The sequence below is a fragment of the Zootoca vivipara genome, chromosome 14 (assembly GCF_963506605.1).
Source record: "Zootoca vivipara chromosome 14, rZooViv1.1, whole genome shotgun sequence".
NCBI classification, from domain to species: Eukaryota; Metazoa; Chordata; class Lepidosauria; order Squamata; family Lacertidae; genus Zootoca; species Zootoca vivipara.
Genome location: NC_083289.1, coordinates 35,954,860 through 35,972,165, shown reverse-complemented (window position 1 = coordinate 35,972,165; position 17,306 = coordinate 35,954,860). Strand labels below are relative to the sequence as shown.

Below are 17,306 nucleotides of genomic sequence, written 5' to 3'. Positions count from 1 at the left end.
GCCAAGAAAGAAATGTAGAGTGCAATGACAGGAAATGCAGGACTCCCCCCCCCCCCCCCCGCTCGGAGTCTGCTCTAATGTACTCAATCATTTCACGTAAAATACCCGAGGATTCTTAGAAAGCACTACCAGCACACAAGAAGAAAATGTGCTGAATGCAGGGAGGGAAATCTATTTTGTGGCCAGCAGGGAGAAGGAAGAAGCAGATACTGGCTCTGCATTTACAAACAACAGGACTTTCCCTACATCAGGTTGTATTGCAAAACTCCTTGAAACACCACAAAAGTATTTGTAAGTGCAGTTCATATTACACTGTGAAGAGGTGGCGAGTTTCAGACAAACTGGCATTTCAAGCAGCCACAGAAACTATTATTAAATAATGCATATTGCACTTTTAATACACAACATGGAGTGCAATTTTAAAACTTTTTTCCACTGTGGTAGGGTGGCTTAAGCTCAGGGATAGGATCACATGCCTTGCATACAAAAGGTCCCATGTTCAATCCCTATCATTTCCAGATAGGGCATGGGAGGAATCAATTGTAGAGTTGGAAGGGACCACGAGGGTCATCCAGTCCAACCTCCTGCAATGCAGGAATCTTTTGCCAAATGTGGGATTCAAACCCACAACTCCGAGAATAAGAGTCTCATGCTCTACCAACTGGGGTATTCTATCTGCTGTCTGAAACTCTGGAGATGCACTGACAGTCTGTTTGGGTAGTACTGAGCTAGATGTGCCAATGTGTCTGACAATATAATTTCCTATGTTCCTTGAATGACTCTCAAGGAACCATAGTGTTTTTTTGGATATGTCCACAGCTCAGTGGCAAAACACAGGCTTTCCATGCAATAAGTCCCAGGTTCCATTATCTGGTACCTCTGCATAAGGCTGGGAAAGACTCCTGCCTGAAAACTTGGAGAACCATGGCCAGTCAATGTGGACAATACCGCACAAAGTGAAACAGTGATTTGGTTTGGGATAAGGCAGCTTCCTGCGTATGTGTTGTGTTCATCAGAATTTTTGTGTGAATTTCTCTCAATAGACACCTTTTTGTATGCATTTCCCCTAATATACATGGTTTCCTAAAGCAATTTCCCCTAATGTAGTGCACTTTTGTATGTTAATTTCATAAATATATACATAGACACATGCACACTTTACTCCGAATATATGTATTTTTGTATGCATTACTTTGCTGGAGAACTGCATTGCAATATTTGGAGAAGTGCAAAGACTATGTTTCGGTTCATGTATTGTTTTGGGAAGTGAACATTTAAATACGTTCACCTTTAGATGCAAACTGAATTGAATTTAACCTCATTCCCAGTTGCAAGCCACCTTGGAGGTGACTGGGAAGTGACAGCGTAAACAAAACTGTTTTCCCTTGGCAAGTGTTCATAGTTTCACAGAGAAAAGTAAAATGGCATGTGAATGGACACATTTAGTCCAAGACAGCAAGAGATGGAATGCTTTATTGCTACAGCCAGGACATGCTATTCCTGAGATTACAGTCTCTGCATTTTGATTGGGCTAAGCAGCCCACAAGTGGACAGGATGCCCTTTTAAAATATGGAATGCTCTATATGCCTTGAGCATTACCAAGGGAGCACAGGACAATGAGAACATATTTCTCAGCATGAAATGCACACAGGCAGTCAAATAGTAGTGATTAAGTCTTGACGGAACCCTCTGTGGAGATTACAGAAATGACAGTACAATGAAGCTACCCTAGAAATACGATCATAAATCAAAACTTGATGAGTTTAAGACATAAGTGAATAACATTTAAGAAAATATGTTTAAAACTCAGCCTCCTTTCATGCGGCAGTTGTGGATACTAGTAGTACCATTACTAATTATTGGAAGGAACAACTGAAGTAAAGACATCATGGAGACATCAGTCTGCTAGAGAAAAGGCCAGGCTAAAGGCAAGCTACTAATCACATTTGGTTTTCTCTGCTAAACAGTTTGAGGTTATGTAATCCTAAAGCTGCAGTCTCAAAACACACTTACTAGGAAGTGAACTCTAATGAACAAAGTGAGAATTAAGCTACGTTGGATGGCCATCTGCCAGGGGTGCTTGAGTGGAGATTCCTTCCTTTCGGGGGGGGGGGGGATTTGGACTACAGCGCCCTTGGGACCCCTTCCAACTCTACAATTCTAGAGAATTGTGCTGTCAGAATCTAAGGCTGCAATGCTATATACCGGTATACAAATTTAAAAGTAAGTGGCATCAAACTGGATAGGATTCACTTTTGAGTAAGCCTGCAAAATGAATGGACTGTAAAGCTGTAAATGCACAAACCTACCCGGGAATAACCTCTGCTAAATGCAAGTTTACTTCTGCAAAAATGTGCATTGGATTTGTCTTACAGTACACCATAGCCTTCTTTTTGTAGTTTAACATCATAAAGAAGAAAGTTGGTGTGGGAAGTATAAGAACATATGGTCTGACTTGCAAGATCAGACACAGGGGAGAATGACAACTGGAGAACAGCTATGAGATGGGAACAATTATGAATATTATAATTAAAAGATATATCTTATGAATATAAATATTGATTAACAGAAAGGAAGCACATGCAAAAATTGTTGCTTACTGTTTACTAGGACCATGATATTGTGAAACAACTGCTAATTAGAAATCAGGGGAGCAGAGTGTAAAATTAACATTGACGAGCGAAGGAGGCAAATCATTTAAAAACAATTAACGTGTACACAATCCCACAGAGATGTAATTAGCAGGTGTTATTAATACTGGCACTGCTGAATCACACTACAAGCAAAGGAAGGATACAACAGCGAAGAAGTCCCCCAAAAGTTGAAGGGGAAAGATTCAAAAATTAAGCAGATTTATCTATTTTAACATCTTGGCCGAGGAGAACAGTGAATGGAACATAGCTTTAGGTCCTGTGATTAGAAACTGCAGTCTCAAGCAAGCTTCCTCCTTGCTTTTCACCCTGTGTCAGTGGTGGTGTCTGCATAGGAGAAAGCAGCTATTATCTACTACAGTATATAAATAATGATTCATTTATGAAACTCTCTCAGTGCGAAGAAGAAGAAGAAGAAGAAGAAGAAGAAGAAGAAGAAGAAGAAGAAGAAGAAGAAGGAGCACTTTAAGAGTATAGTAAGCCTGCAACATAAAGCACATAAGTTGCAGGGTTGCTGTATTTACAAGGGTGTGATGAAGCATTACCTGCCTAGAGATTAGGAAGATGAGGTCCTGGTCTTAAAAGGAGTGTTATGTTTTAGTATGGTTGTGGCAGTTTTTGTGTGCAAACTGAAATCATTCTACCCTTGTATAATTTGTGTACATCAGGGATTGGCAAACTACGACCCAGGGCCGGATCAGGCGCATCTGGGTCCTAAATATGGCCCACGCCACGAAGCCGAGACTCCCGGCGATGGTGACGGAAGGAAGAGGCCGAGCGGTGGTGGCTCTGCCACTCAAACGCCGCACCTGGTTTACCTCAGCGGTGTTTGATTGGCAGAGACGTCCTCGCACCGTGCTGAGGTAAACCAGGTGCGGCGGTTGACTGGTAGAGCCACCGCCGCTCGGCCTCTTCCTCCCATTGCCGTCGCTGCCCTGGTGCTCCTGTGGGTTAGAGAGTGGAGCAGACAAGCTCGATCTGCCTACCCATGAGAAGCAGCAGCAGTGGTGGTGCTGTGGCAGCCCCTGGGAAGGTAAGCGCAGCGGCTGGGGCTGGGGAAGAGGACTACTTGCCCCCCTCGTCTCTTCTTCCAGCTCCCCTCACCCTCGGTGCCACTTCCCCGGCCCGCCACAAGGTCTGAGGGACAGTGGACCGGCCTGCTGCTTAAAAAATTTGCCGACCCCTGGTGTACATGCTATCCCTGACATTGCCTGTCATTTACATGCTTAATAAACACAAACACTTAACGTGTCTAATTTCACCCCACTGTTCAGAATGCATGTTATTAGCTTTCCAACTGAAAACCATGTTTTACCACTCCACATTTTTTGTCCACTGCATACTAAAAAAACTAAACACCCCTAACCCTTTTCCATCATTTTCCCCTCCTTGGAGGGACTATAACCCCTCCCCCCCTTTTCATTTTTGCTGCCCATAAAACTAATGTGAAAACCACCCCTTTCAAAAGTAAAAACATTATGATTTAAAAAAAGACCTGAGAGAAACCTGACAGAAACATGCCATGAACCCCAACACCCTGCAGAAGCAAAGGCCACATCTTGCATAAAGCACTAACACCAAAGTAGTTCATTGTTGTCCTCCTTAACTAATTTGGTGCTTTCCGATTTGGAAAACAGGCCCAAGAGCTTCTTGCGGATTTAGTTTTGGACAAAGATAAAGAAACAGTAGCAACGAGCTGCTCAGTTTGGGAGCATCTGTGCTTTTGCAGAAAGAATGGACATACAGCAAGAGAATGAATAACTACAGACGTCCTTTGTAAGTGAAGCACAGGGGTCATTTCACATCTTTTCTTTTCTATAACCAAAAAAAGGTGGAGAGAAAGCTCAAATCGAGCTCAAAAACATCAAATAGGATGTTGCATAAGACATCCAGTTTCTCTGCTCCTTGATAAAATTGCTAGAGATGCAGATATATTTGCTTTCAACAGCAGTCCTCTTCCATTTTATGTTCACTCAGTGATGAGTGGGAATGAGGAAGAAATTCATTTCAGTTTGCATTTAAAGGCAAAATCTAATTTGCACTTTCCAAAACAATATGAGAACCAAAACACAGTTTTCCTTCAAAAATTTCACTTCTCTATATATTGCAATGCAGCTTTCCAGCCAAGTAAAATGCATATACTGGGGGTGTCTGTGTATGTGCTATAAAATGCATATGTGTGAGGGACAGGGGATATCGCGAAGTCCCTCCCCTCCTGAGTTCAAGCCCATCCCCGAGCAAAGGGGAAAGCAGGGAGAGTTCCGATTCCAGTGGGGAAGCAGGAAGTCGTGTCCGAGGCTCAGGCAAGGTAGAGGAGCCAGGGTCCCAGGTGGGACAGGAAGGGGCAAGTAAGGGGGGAAGACCCATCCCCCCAACTCCAGAATTACGCAGGAAGAGGAGGGGCAAGAGGATGGGTCTGCCAAAGCTTTTGTGTTGGAGAAAGACGCGCCAAAAGTCATTCGGAGGTTCTGAAACCGACTGACCACATCACTCCGTGTAAATAGCAATGACTTCGGCACTGTAAATACGCAGCACCAATAAAAGAATAAAAATGCAGAGCTGCGTAGCGTCGTTACTCTGAAGTAGTCCACTCCGGCCACTGTGACAGCAACCTCCGAATCTTTTTTTGGGCTACTTTGGAGTTGCCGGGATGAGCGTGTCAGAGGCGGAGAGATGGCGGCAGATCGCGGAGCAAGCCCAGCAAGAACTGCAGCAGCTGTCGCTGCAGGCGCAGGGGGAATTGAAGGCAGCTAAAGAAGAGACTAAGAAGGTCCAGGACGACCGGCTACAACTGGCGGAACAGGTGAGAGCGCTACAGGAAAGAGAGCAGGAATTAAGGGCGGTGGCGGTAGACCTCCAAAACAAGCTGGATGCAGAGAAAAACAAGGCGGGAGGGGCACCCCAAGTCCAAGTGCTGCCAGGAAGGAGAGCCGGGACCCTAGTGAGCAAGTTCAATGGAGACCCGAGGGAATATCAGGGCTTTGAGACTGAGATTGTGTATGCTCTTGAGCTACACCACGCTGAGTTCCCTGATGATGAGCACAGAGTAGCGTTTATTGTGGAGCACCTTACCGGGGCAGCCAGGGAGTGGCTAAGACCGTTAATCGCAACAAAGAATCCTTGCATGAAGAATGTCAAACTATTTCTAGAAGGTTTGAAAACGATGTATTCGTCCGATAGTCATATGGACCAGACTAAGGAGGAACTTCATAATTTACGCCAAGGAAATATGACAGTTCGCGCGTACTGGGCGAAATTCACCATGCTGGTGCACAGATTGGGGTGGGAATTAGAGTCACCCCCAATGCAAGCGGCGTTCTACTTGGGGTTGCATGAGGACGTGAAGGATGAGCTCTCGAGAGGTCCAAAGCCCAGTAATATGGATCAGCTGAGCAAAGCGGCTCTGGCGGTGGGGGTGAGACAGGAATCCCGGTGGAGCGACAAACAAGCAACGCGCGCAAAGCGGGCTTGGTTCCCGCGGTCGCAGGAGAAGCCACTCCCCCAACAGCCCTTCCAAGCCACGCCTGGGGCCAGCCAAGACCAGGAACCCATGCAGATTGACAGCGCGCGCGCGCGGGCTTTTCAAACCCCAGCGGCGCCAAGACGCAAGGAGGGAAGGGGTGGGAATTGCTTTCTCTGCAACTCCCCCCAGCATCTCGTCAGAGACTGCCCACATCGCAGGGAGTGGCAAGGAAAGGCGGGAACGGTTGTGCCCTCCCCCACTGACGCAGCACCACAGCAGGGAAACGGGAAAGCCTGGCTGCAGGAGACAAGGGGCAGCAGCCAGGCACAGTCAGCAGACAACAGCCCCAGCCCGCCCACCCGCACAGAGAGGAGCAGAGCCAGCCCACCCCTCCCAGAGCAGGAGTGGTTCTAGAAGTGACGCTCACGCTTCCAAATGGCTATCCCCTGACGGTCCTCGCCCTAATTGACAGTGGGGCGTCCGCGAACTTCTTCTCGAGGAACTTTGCAGAAGAGCACCAGATCCAGCTGCTGCAGCTGGATTTTCCTCTGCATGTGGCAACCATTGACGGCAGAGAGCTGCTGGGAGGGGCCATCACTCATCAAACCCCCCCCATGAGAATGACGGTGGGAAGGCACTCAGAGACACTGGCATTCAACGTCACCACCATCTCAGACCCCCCCATCGTCTTGGGCATGAGCTGGCTGGCGCGCCACGACCCCTCCATCAGTTGGCACCAGAGATGCATCACGTTTGGATCGGACTTTTGCCTGGAACATTGCATGCAGCACCAACCAGGGGAGGGGCCTCCGATAGCCACGGTGGCCACCATGCACGTCAAAGGGGGTGAGGCGATACCCAAGCCGTACTGGGACCTGCAGGAGGTCTTCAGCGAAGCGGAGTCCGACCACCTACCCCCACACAGGCCTTTTGACTGCCAGATCAACCTGGTGCCAGGGGCAACTATACCCCCAGCCAAGCTGTACGCCATGTCAGACCAGGAACTGGAGGATCTGCGCGCTTTCATCGACAAGAACCTCAAGCGAGGGTTCATCAGAGAAAGCAAGGCAGCAGGGGGCAGCCCGGTCTTCTGGGTGGACAAGAAAGACACGCAACAGCGCCGTCTGGTGGTGGATTTCAGACGGCTGAATTCAGTGACGGAGCCAGTGGCTTTCCCCATGCCCAGAGTGGATGACCTCCTGACAGCGGCACGCAGGGGCAAGATTTTCACCAAGCTAGACCTGAGGGGGGCGTACAACTTGATCAGGATCTGGGAAGGCGATGAATGGAAAACCACGATGTTCACGCCTCTGGGCTCTTTTGAATATCTGGTGATGCCATTCGGGTTGCAAGGGGGCTCAGCATGCTTCCAGGCCTTCATGCACCACGTCCTGGGGTCCCTCCTCTTCAGGAAATGCTTGGTCTTCCTGGATGACATCCTTATCTATTCCGATGACCCAGTGCAGCATGTGAAAGATGTCAGGGATGTGTTGCAGCGCCTGAAGGAGAACCACCTGTATGTGAAGCTGGAGAAGTGCAAGTTTCACACCAAGGAGGTGGACTTCCTGGGCTACAAGCTGTCAGACAAGGGGCTAGCGATGGACAAGGACAAGGTGCAGGCCATCCTGGACTGGCACAGCCCCAGGACGCGCAAAGATGCCCAACGCCTACTAGGCTTCGCCAACTTCTACAGGAAGTTCATCAAGAACTTCTCTCGAGTTACGGCTCCCATCACTGACTGCCTGAGAGGCAAGCAGAAGTTCAGGTGGACACCAGAGGCGCAAGCAGCGTTCGAAAGCCTCAAGAGGGTGTTCACCTCAGACCAGAACCTGTTCCACGTGGTTCAGGACGCGCCCCTACGCATTGAGACAGATGCTTCTGATAAAGCTGTGGGCGCCATTTTGTTGCAACTGGACGCCAACAGAGAGTGGAGACCCTGTGCCTTCTTCTCCAGGAAGTTGACCCAGCCAGAGCGAAACTACACGGTTTTTGATCGGGAACTTCTTGCGATCCACGCGGCGTTCCAGCACTGGAGACACTTCCTGGTGGGCGCCAAGCACCCCATCCAGGTGTGCACAGACCACAAGAACCTGGAGTTCTGGAGAACTGCCAGGGTGCTCAACCAGCGGCAGATACGGTGGGCAGAGTTCTTCTCGAACTTCAACTTCTCCATACACTACATCCCGAGAGAGCAGAATGTCAGGGCGGATGCCCTCTCCCGCAAGCCAGAGTACATGGAGGAGGAGGCGCCACCAGTCCCAAGGCACATTTTCCCCCCGTCAGCATGGTCCTGCGGAGCAGCAGTGGTGAGCGAGGCAGAACTCACAGCACTGACGGCAGCGGATGAATTTGCCAACCGCATCTTCAGAGAACTGAGAGGGGGGAGGGAGCAGGCAAAAGACTTTGCAGAACGCAGAGGGCTGCTTTTCTACAAGGGTGCACTGTACCTGCCCACCACCCAGCTTAGACGTACGGTCCTCAAGCAGATGCACGACAACCCAACGGCGGGGCATTTTGGAAGGGACAAGACCACTCACCTAGTCATGAGACACTTCTGGTGGCCAGGGGTGAGGGAAGATGTTCGAGACTATGTACGGGGCTGTGACACCTGCCAGCGGGCAAAGGTGGTCAGAGCAGCGCCACCAGGGTTGCTGGAGCCCTTAGCCACGCCACACAGGCCGTGGGAAGTGGTGTCCATGGACTTCATCACAGATCTGCCTTCTTCCAGGGGTAAGACCGCAGTGTTGGTGGTGGTGGACCTCATGTCCAAAATGTGCCACTTTATACCGTGTGCCAGGGCAGTCTCTGCAGAAGAGACAGCCAAACTGTTTGTTGATCACGTTTTCAGACTGCATGGATTACCTTTAAGGGTTATTTCGGATCGTGGCCGCCAATTTGTTTCCAGGTTCTGGCGGCGGCTCATGAACCTCCTGCAGGTGGAGGTCAGCTTGTCGACGGCTAGACACCCGCAGACCAACGGACAAGCGGAGAGGGTCAACGCCATTCTGCAGCAGTACCTGAGATGCTACGTCAGCCAGCGGCAAACGGACTGGGTGGATCGCCTGCCACTAGCAGAATTTGCCTACAACAATGCGGTGCACGTCTCCACAGGGGTGTCGCCCTTTAAGGCCAATTACGGGCGCGACCTCAGATCTTTCCCAGAGAGGGAGGGGGAGGAGGAGGAGGAGGGCCCACAGGCTGAGGATTGGGCAGAGGAGCTGGAGACGGTGCACCAGCAGCTCAGAGAACACTTGGAGAGGGCCAAGGAAGCGTACAAAAAGGGGGCAGATCGCCACAGGCGACAAGGGGAGGTCATCAGGGTGGGGGACAAGGTGTGGTTGTCCTCGGAGGGCCTTCCCACCAGAGGGAGGTGCAAAAAGCTGGCACCCAAAAGGCTGGGCCCCTTCACGGTCACGCAACAGGTCAACCCGGTGGCATACAGACTGGCACTGCCAGAGGACATGAGGGTGCATCCAGTGTTTCATAGATCGCTGCTGTCGCCGTACAGGGAAAGCAGCAGACTCCGAGACAGCGAACAAACCCCCGAGGGAGGGGGGGAGAGGGGAGGCAGGGAGCAACTCAATGAGGCCACGGCCATCCTTGATTCACGGAGAGGGGTGGGGGGCCTGGAGTACCTCATGGCATGGGAGGATGCTCCACCGTCCCAGAATGAATGGGTCCCGGCCACTCAGATACAGGAGGAATTCTTGGTGGAAGAATTTCACGCCCTCTTTCCCCACAGACCCAAGCCCTGGCACATGGAAAGGGAGGGGGAGGAGGAGGAGGCACGGGAGAGCAGCTCACCATGGCGCTGGGAAGCGGAGTTTGAGGAACCAGAGGATGAGGTATGGGTGTCACCGAGATCCACCCAGTCAGAGGAAGGAGCAGATTGGCAGAACATTTTTACCCCCACCAGCTCTGACGCCACGGACTTTTTGGGATTCCCGTCCTCCCAGGCGGAAGGGGGGGGCTCGCAGGACTGGGGGGAGGTGTTCACACCAACGGGCTCGGAGAGCACTGAGTTCTTAGGCTTCCAGTCGTCACCGACACATGGGGGGGGCCTGGGGAGGGGTGAAGGAGAGCTTGGGAGGGGGGTGGATGTGAGGGACAGGGGATATCGCGAAGTCCCTCCCCTCCTGAGTTCAAGCCCATCCCCGAGCAAAGGGGAAAGCAGGGAGAGTTCCGATTCCAGTGGGGAAGCAGGAAGTCGTGTCCGAGGCTCAGGCAAGGTAGAGGAGCCAGGGTCCCAGGTGGGACAGGAAGGGGCAAGTAAGGGGGGAAGACCCATCCCCCCAACTCCAGAATTACGCAGGAAGAGGAGGGGCAAGAGGATGGGTCTGCCAAAGCTTTTGTGTTGGAGAAAGACGCGCCAAAAGTCATTCGGAGGTTCTGAAACCGACTGACCACATCACTCCGTGTAAATAGCAATGACTTCGGCACTGTAAATACGCAGCACCAATAAAAGAATAAAAATGCAGAGCTGCGTAGCGTCGTTACTCTGAAGTAGTCCACTCCGGCCACTGTGACAATATGTTAGAGGAAATAACATACCAAAATGTGTGTGCTTATCCCATATAACAGAAATGCAACTTGGAGCCTCTTCATGGAAGTGAGGTATTCTCAGACATGGGGATAAGCCAAATTTAAGCCAAATTTTCCTGGCTTGGTGTCAGGCCATCTTGGCGCAACTCTCCTGGCTCCCCTCTTGGCAGCTGTATATAGCTCCATCCTAACACTGTACAACATCCAAGATGGGACCAGATCCCCACTTGACATGTATGCGGGTGGAGCTGTGGGTTAAACCACAGAGCCTAGGGCTTGCCAATCAGAAGGTCGGCGGTTTGAATCCCCACAACGGGGTAAGCTCCCGTTGCTTGGTCCCTGCTCCTGCCCACCTAGCAGTTCGAAAGCACATAAAAGTGCAAGTAGATAAATAGGCGGGAAGGTAAACGGGGTTTCCATGTGCTGCTCTGGTTCGCCAGAAGCAGCTTAGTCATGCTGGACACATGACCTGGAAGCTGTACGCCGGCTCCCTCAGCCAATAGAGCGAGATGAGCGCTGCAACCCCAGAGTCAGTCACGACTGGACCTAATGGTCAGGGGTCCCTTTACCTTTACCTAAGATCTTGTAAGGATACTCAAATGAATGCAATATGTGAAGTGGTCCATGCACTAGTGAGGTTGTTTCAGGAACAAAAGGAGCTTTCCCAATACCTTTTATGATATATTGTAAAATTCAGTCTCATTAATTAAGATGTTCAAAAAAGATGTAGTCAAGCATGTTTTTCATGTTTTTTTAAAAGGTCATTCCACTATAGAAGATTTTCTTTAGTGGGAAGTTTCTTTTTATGCCTGCTGAGCGTAAGATCTTAGCATGTCTAAGCAAGGCCATTTCTTGACAGGCTCCTGCTTACCCATCTATTACTTGACAGATGGGAGAGCGCCAAGAAGAGCTGTGGAAGACAACCAGCTGAGCTGGAGACATTTAAACACACACTTCCAAAGCAGGGAGGGGGAGCTATTGGGCACTTGCTCCCAAAGGACCTGACTCTTTGCTCAACGCTTCAATCAATTAGTTCAGAACAAATCCTACAGGTATACAGGTCTGACCACCTCACTTCAAAAAGGATATCACAGAGATGGAAGCAGTTCAAAACAGGGCAACAAAAATGATCAAGGGGTTGGCACAACTTCCCTATGAGGAAATGTTACAACATTTGGAGCTCTTCAGTTTAGATTAGAACAAAAGATGAGTAAGGGACATGATAGAGGTGTATAAGATTATGCATACTGTAGAAAAAGTGGGTGGGAAGTTTTTCTACTTCTTTTATAATACTAGATGGAAGCCATCCAGTGAAGCTGAATGTTGGAAAATTCAGGACTGGTAAATGTGCACTGTTAAAACTATGGAATTTGCTCCCCCAAAATTTAGAGATAGCTAGCAAGTTGGATGGCTTTAAAAAGGATTAGATAATGATAAGACTACCAATGGCTATGTACTTCGTTCTCTGCTGGAGGCAGCATACCTTTGAATGCCAGTTTCTGGGAACCACAAGTGGGAAAAGCACTGTTGCACTTTGGTCCTGCCTGCTGGCTTCCCATAGGTATTTGGTTGCCCATTGTAAGAACAGGATGCTGGACTAGATGGAACTTTGGCCTGAGCAAGCAAGTCTCTTCTTAGTGAAGTAGGAAAGTACTGTACTGGGTTTTTTTTAAAATTTTGTGCAAATCAACAGTGTTCATGAAATCTCAGCACTTTTAACATGGGAAAAATGTAGCAATGTACTTAATCTAAATGACCTGGATCCTTTCCCTCGATCCATCCTCTGACAGATCCAATGCATACCGTAGGAACTGCAATGCACTGACAGCATCCACAAATGAAGGTAAGCACTGGAGCTTGTCTCCCGCCTGCTAGGTTGGGTATTATAAGATGCTCTTCCAGTGGTCTCTAATTGGCATCTTTCCACCACTTCAAAATTGCTCAAACGGTAAGAAGTGTTTTTTCTATATAACAGCTATTTCACCCCCTAACTGAAAGGGCTCATTTACACCCGCCTTGCGATGATGGGAAAATAAATTTCGTTTCAGCTCTCAACTAACATGGCAAGCCTAAAGTATGCAATCTGTAATCCTTAAGAAGAAAAAGAACACCTTCAACCTGTACAATGGAAAATTAATGGAAAAAAGACTGACAGTTTTCAAATTCAAAGAAGTATCTCATAATGACAAACCCAAGCGCCTTTTGGTATAGTCAGGTCAGAGAGCTACCAGGTTGAGTTTTTAAGAGAGAGCAATACTTACATATGTAATATGAGAACTTTCAATATATGTTCCCCACCCTTGCCTGCCAAAATTCCTATCAGTAATAAGGAGTTAATGGTACAGACTTACCTTACAGGGTTGGTTGTATGAATTACTGAGGCAACATATGAAACACACTTTGACAGCTCAAAAAAGGGTAATCTATGTGATGTTGTTGGCAAAAGGTTTGTAACTGAATGGGTAAATCTGGATTCAAATCCCTATTCTACCATGAATTTTTTTGGGTGACCTCAGGCCTGACACACACTCATCTGCTTCACAGAGCTACCATGCTGATAAAATTGGAAAATGCCACATAAACAGTCCTTTGAGGAAGGGAAGGAAGCAACTGTGATAAAGTATTTACTATCAGCAATTTCTAATTATTGGTTACAGGGTTTCCTGGCATCAGTTTTAAAAACAGCACATATATACAAAACCATCCATAGATAAAACACAAAATTCCCCACCTCAATCTTTATTGTTGTATACTGATCTGGAATCTGTTTTGATGAAATATTTCAAATATATAAATGTAATTTATTGCCCATAAAACCTAGCTATTAAGATTTAGCAGCATATAAAAGTTGACCCCCAACATTTCCTTACACTATGGTGTGAGTGGCATATAAAAAAAGCATGGTCAAACTACATGTCACCTTGAGTTCCCTAGAGGAGGAAGGGCAGGATTAAAATCAGATATAGGAAATAAAGGAAAGACAAAAGATTCTGGGGAGGGAGGGTGCACTGCAGAAGCCCTTGATATTTATATTAAGGGAGGATTTGTAAATATTAAGTTCACCCATAATTAATGGCTTGAATTTTGCCAGTATAATTACCATAAAGTTCAGCTTCCCATCAGCAAAAATGGGTATCAATACACTGTTGCAATAACAGACTAATGCTAATGTATTTCAGAACATGCCATGGGCCCAGATCCCAGAGAGAGTAGAGAGTGTTCAGCTTTACTATCCAGCCTTGGGCTGGAATTGCATTTCAGTTTTAATTAATTGCTCAGAACAAAAAAAAAACACCAGACACATATCATTAGGAACGATGCAGGAAAGCGCTGCTTGTTACTTTCTTGAAGGTTTTTCGCACAACTGGTCTTTTGCAAAGGCTTTGTACCTTACACTAACAATGTCATGCCAACTCTAATGAGGCAGAGTCATTTCTCCTGAGACAGGATATGGCAAGTTCAATCTGATAACTATTTTTGGCTTAACATTATGTATGCATTATGTATGCATTTGAGCACTGCCTTTGAGGGACTGCTCAATACAGCACTGACCAAGCCTGCTAAATCTCTAAAAAACAGGGATAGGGAGCCCCCAGCCTGCAGGCCAAATTTGGACCAACAGGCCTCCCCATGTGGCACACAAGGATGTTTTCACCAAACTATGCCCACCTGCCTCATACCTCATACATGACTTCAGGTGCAGGGCAAGTAAAGATACTTTCCACGGATGGAAAGTAGGATTGAACCATGCAACAGCTGTTCAATCCTGCTTAGTTTGGGGTGTATGAGCAGTGACCTCGCTGGTGTACCTGAACCCCTGCAGCAAACAAGACGGAACTGCTTGCGCATCATTATAATGTCAGATGATTGGCAGGTGGGTGGAGATAAAAGATCTGCCCTGCTTGGCTGAAAACTTTCCTCCCTCTTGCCTGAAAGATCAAAATTATTTGATCAGAATACTGCAAAACGGAAGCCTTTACAAGGATGGATAGGGAAACAAGCAGTACGTTTCCGAGCACAATTCAAAGTGTCGGTGCTGATTTTTAAAGCCCTAAATGGCCTTGGTCCAGTATACCTGAAGGAGCATCTCCACCCCCATCGTTCAGACTGGACACTGAAGTCCAGCTCCGAGGACCTTCTAGCGGTTTCCTCACTGCAAGAAGTGAAGCTACAGGGAACCAGGCAGAGGGCCTTCTCGGTAGTGGCGCCCACCCTGTGGAACGCCCTCCCATCAAATGTCAAGGAAATAAACAACTATTTGACTTTTAGAAGACATCTGAAGGCAGCCTTGTTTAAGGAAGTTTTTAATGTTTGATGTTTTGTCACTTTTTATATATTCTCCTGGCAGCTGCCCAGAGTGGTTGGGGAAACCCAGCCAGATGGGTGGGGTATAAATAATAAATTATTATTACTATTATTATTTTATTATAGCTGGCACCCATCACAAAGCCACCAGCCTACTGCCTTCTAAACTATCTCAAGTGTTAAAGATAACTAAATCGCCACAATCCCAAAGCTCTACACATAGAGCCTTGCACATCCCAGGGCTGCCTTGTGCCTTGCCATATGTCAAAGAATATTCTGTGTGCACAACGAGGAAACTGCTACTCACAGAGAACACTCTGATACAGAAAACAGGAGAGTATTCCCTATGTGTGCAGTTGCTGGCTAAGCTGTCCTAAGGTTCCAGTGGGTCTAGTCAGGCAGACAAGCCTCTAGATGCCAAAGACTAAGTTGCTCCGTCTGCTCCATCTTCTCTAAGAGTTGCATCAAATTAACTTTTACTCAGAGTAGACCCACTGAAATTAACAGCTGTAAGTTAAGTTGGTCTCTAAGGTGCTACTGGAAGGATTTTTTAATTTTGTTTTGACTACACAGAATCTTAAGCTTATGTGTGGATCAGACAGGACTAAGGAAAGAAGAGACAATTGGCCAAAGCAAAAGAGCAAAGGGAGATGAGAAGGACTGGAAGAAGCAATTCCTGAGATGAAGTGGAAAGCAGGGAGGAGAACAGGAAGAAATCTGAGAGGGGATAGAAAACTGAGTGAGAAAATAAGCAGAGGAGAACTGTTATCATGACTATGAACTGACCACTAAAGGAGAGCTGGCATTCACAAGTGGCTGATTTGAAATAACCCAATTTTGGGTTTCAGGTTTCTAGAAATGTTACAGCACAAAGATGGATGACTTCAAGTACAATAATTGAAGAATTCAATTGTTTTTTTTCCCAGAGCCTGCAAGTTCTTTTTACCAACTCACCCTCAGCTCTACTTCTTTGCCCAGTAAATCAAAGAGAGATGCTCCTTTCGAAGTGATTTCTGAAGCAAGCTGCCTGGCCGTCTTCAAATCGCCGATCTAGATAAAACATCAGAAAAAGAAGAGCTTTACCTTCATGAAAATTCCAGAGGGGGGGGTAGATAAGGATATTTCTAGTGAAACCACCATATCTGGTCAGTTCTGCAACTGGAAAGGCATGTCACAAAACACATAAAAAGAAGAGATCATATCTACACCAATTATGGTGGAAACAAATCATGCTTTAAAGGGATAAGCTGCATATCATGTTATTTAGACCTGAGGGTATAGGGTGGTATACAATTATTATTATTGTTGTTGTTGTTGTTGTTGTTGTTTAGTCGTGTCCGACTCTTCGTGACCCCATGGACCATAGCACGCCAGGCACACCTGTCTTGAACTGCCTCCCGCAGTTTGGTCAAACTCATGTTCGTAGCTTCAAGAACACTGTCCAACCATCTTGTCCTCTGTTGTCCCCTTCTCCTAGTGCCCTCAATCTTTCCCAACATCAGGGTCTTTTCCAAGGATTCTTCTCTTCTCATGAGGTGGCCAAAGTATTGGAGCCTCAGCTTCACTATCTGTCCTTCCAGGGAGCACTCAGGGCTGATTTCCTTAAGAACTGATAGGTTTGATCTTCTTGCAGTCCATGGGACTCTCAAGAGTCTCCTCCAGCACCATGATTCAAAAGCATCAATTCTTCGGCAATCAGCCTTCTTTATGGTCCAGCTCTCGCTTCCATACATCACTACTGGGAAAACCATAGCTTTAACTATACGGACCTTTGTAGGCAAGGTGATGTCTCTGCTTTTTAAGATGCTGTCTAGATTTGTCATTGCTTTTCTCCCAAGAAGCAGGCGTCTTTTAATTTCGTGACTGCTGTCACCATCTGCAGTGATCAAGGAGCCCAAGAAAGTAAAATCTCTCACTGCCTCCATTTCTTCCCCTTCTATTTGCCAGGAGGTGATGGGACCAGTGGCCATGATCTTGGTTTTTTTGATGTTGAGCTTCAGACCATATTTTGCGCTCTCCTCTTTCACCCTCATTAAAAGGTTCTTTAATTCCTCCTCACTTTCTGCCATCAAGGTTGTGTCATCTGCATATCTGAGGTTGTTGATATTTCTTCCAGCAATCTTAATTCCGTCTTGGGATTCATCTAGTCCAGTCTTTCGCATGATGAATTCTGCATATAAGTTAAATAAGCAGGGAGACAATATACAGCCTTGTCGTACTCCTTTCCCAATTTTGAACCAATCAGTTGTTCCATATCCAGTTCTAACTGTAGCTTCTTGTCCCACATAGAGATTTCTCAGGAGACAGATGAGGTGATCAGGCACTCCCATTTCTTTAAGAACTT

General features: G+C 47.3%; 1 protein-coding gene across 2 annotated transcripts in view; it reads right to left on the bottom strand.

Moving 5' to 3' along the window:
- CLUAP1 (clusterin associated protein 1) overlaps positions 1–17,306 on the bottom strand; it is a 76,513-nt gene that overhangs the window by 40,533 nt on the left and 18,674 nt on the right. For both annotated transcript variants that reach the window (XM_035131360.2, XM_035131362.2), the window contains exon 5: positions 15,917–16,012. In XM_035131360.2, coding sequence (XP_034987251.1) covers positions 15,917–16,012 — 96 coding nt within the window. The remainder of the gene's footprint in view (positions 1–15,916; positions 16,013–17,306) is intronic.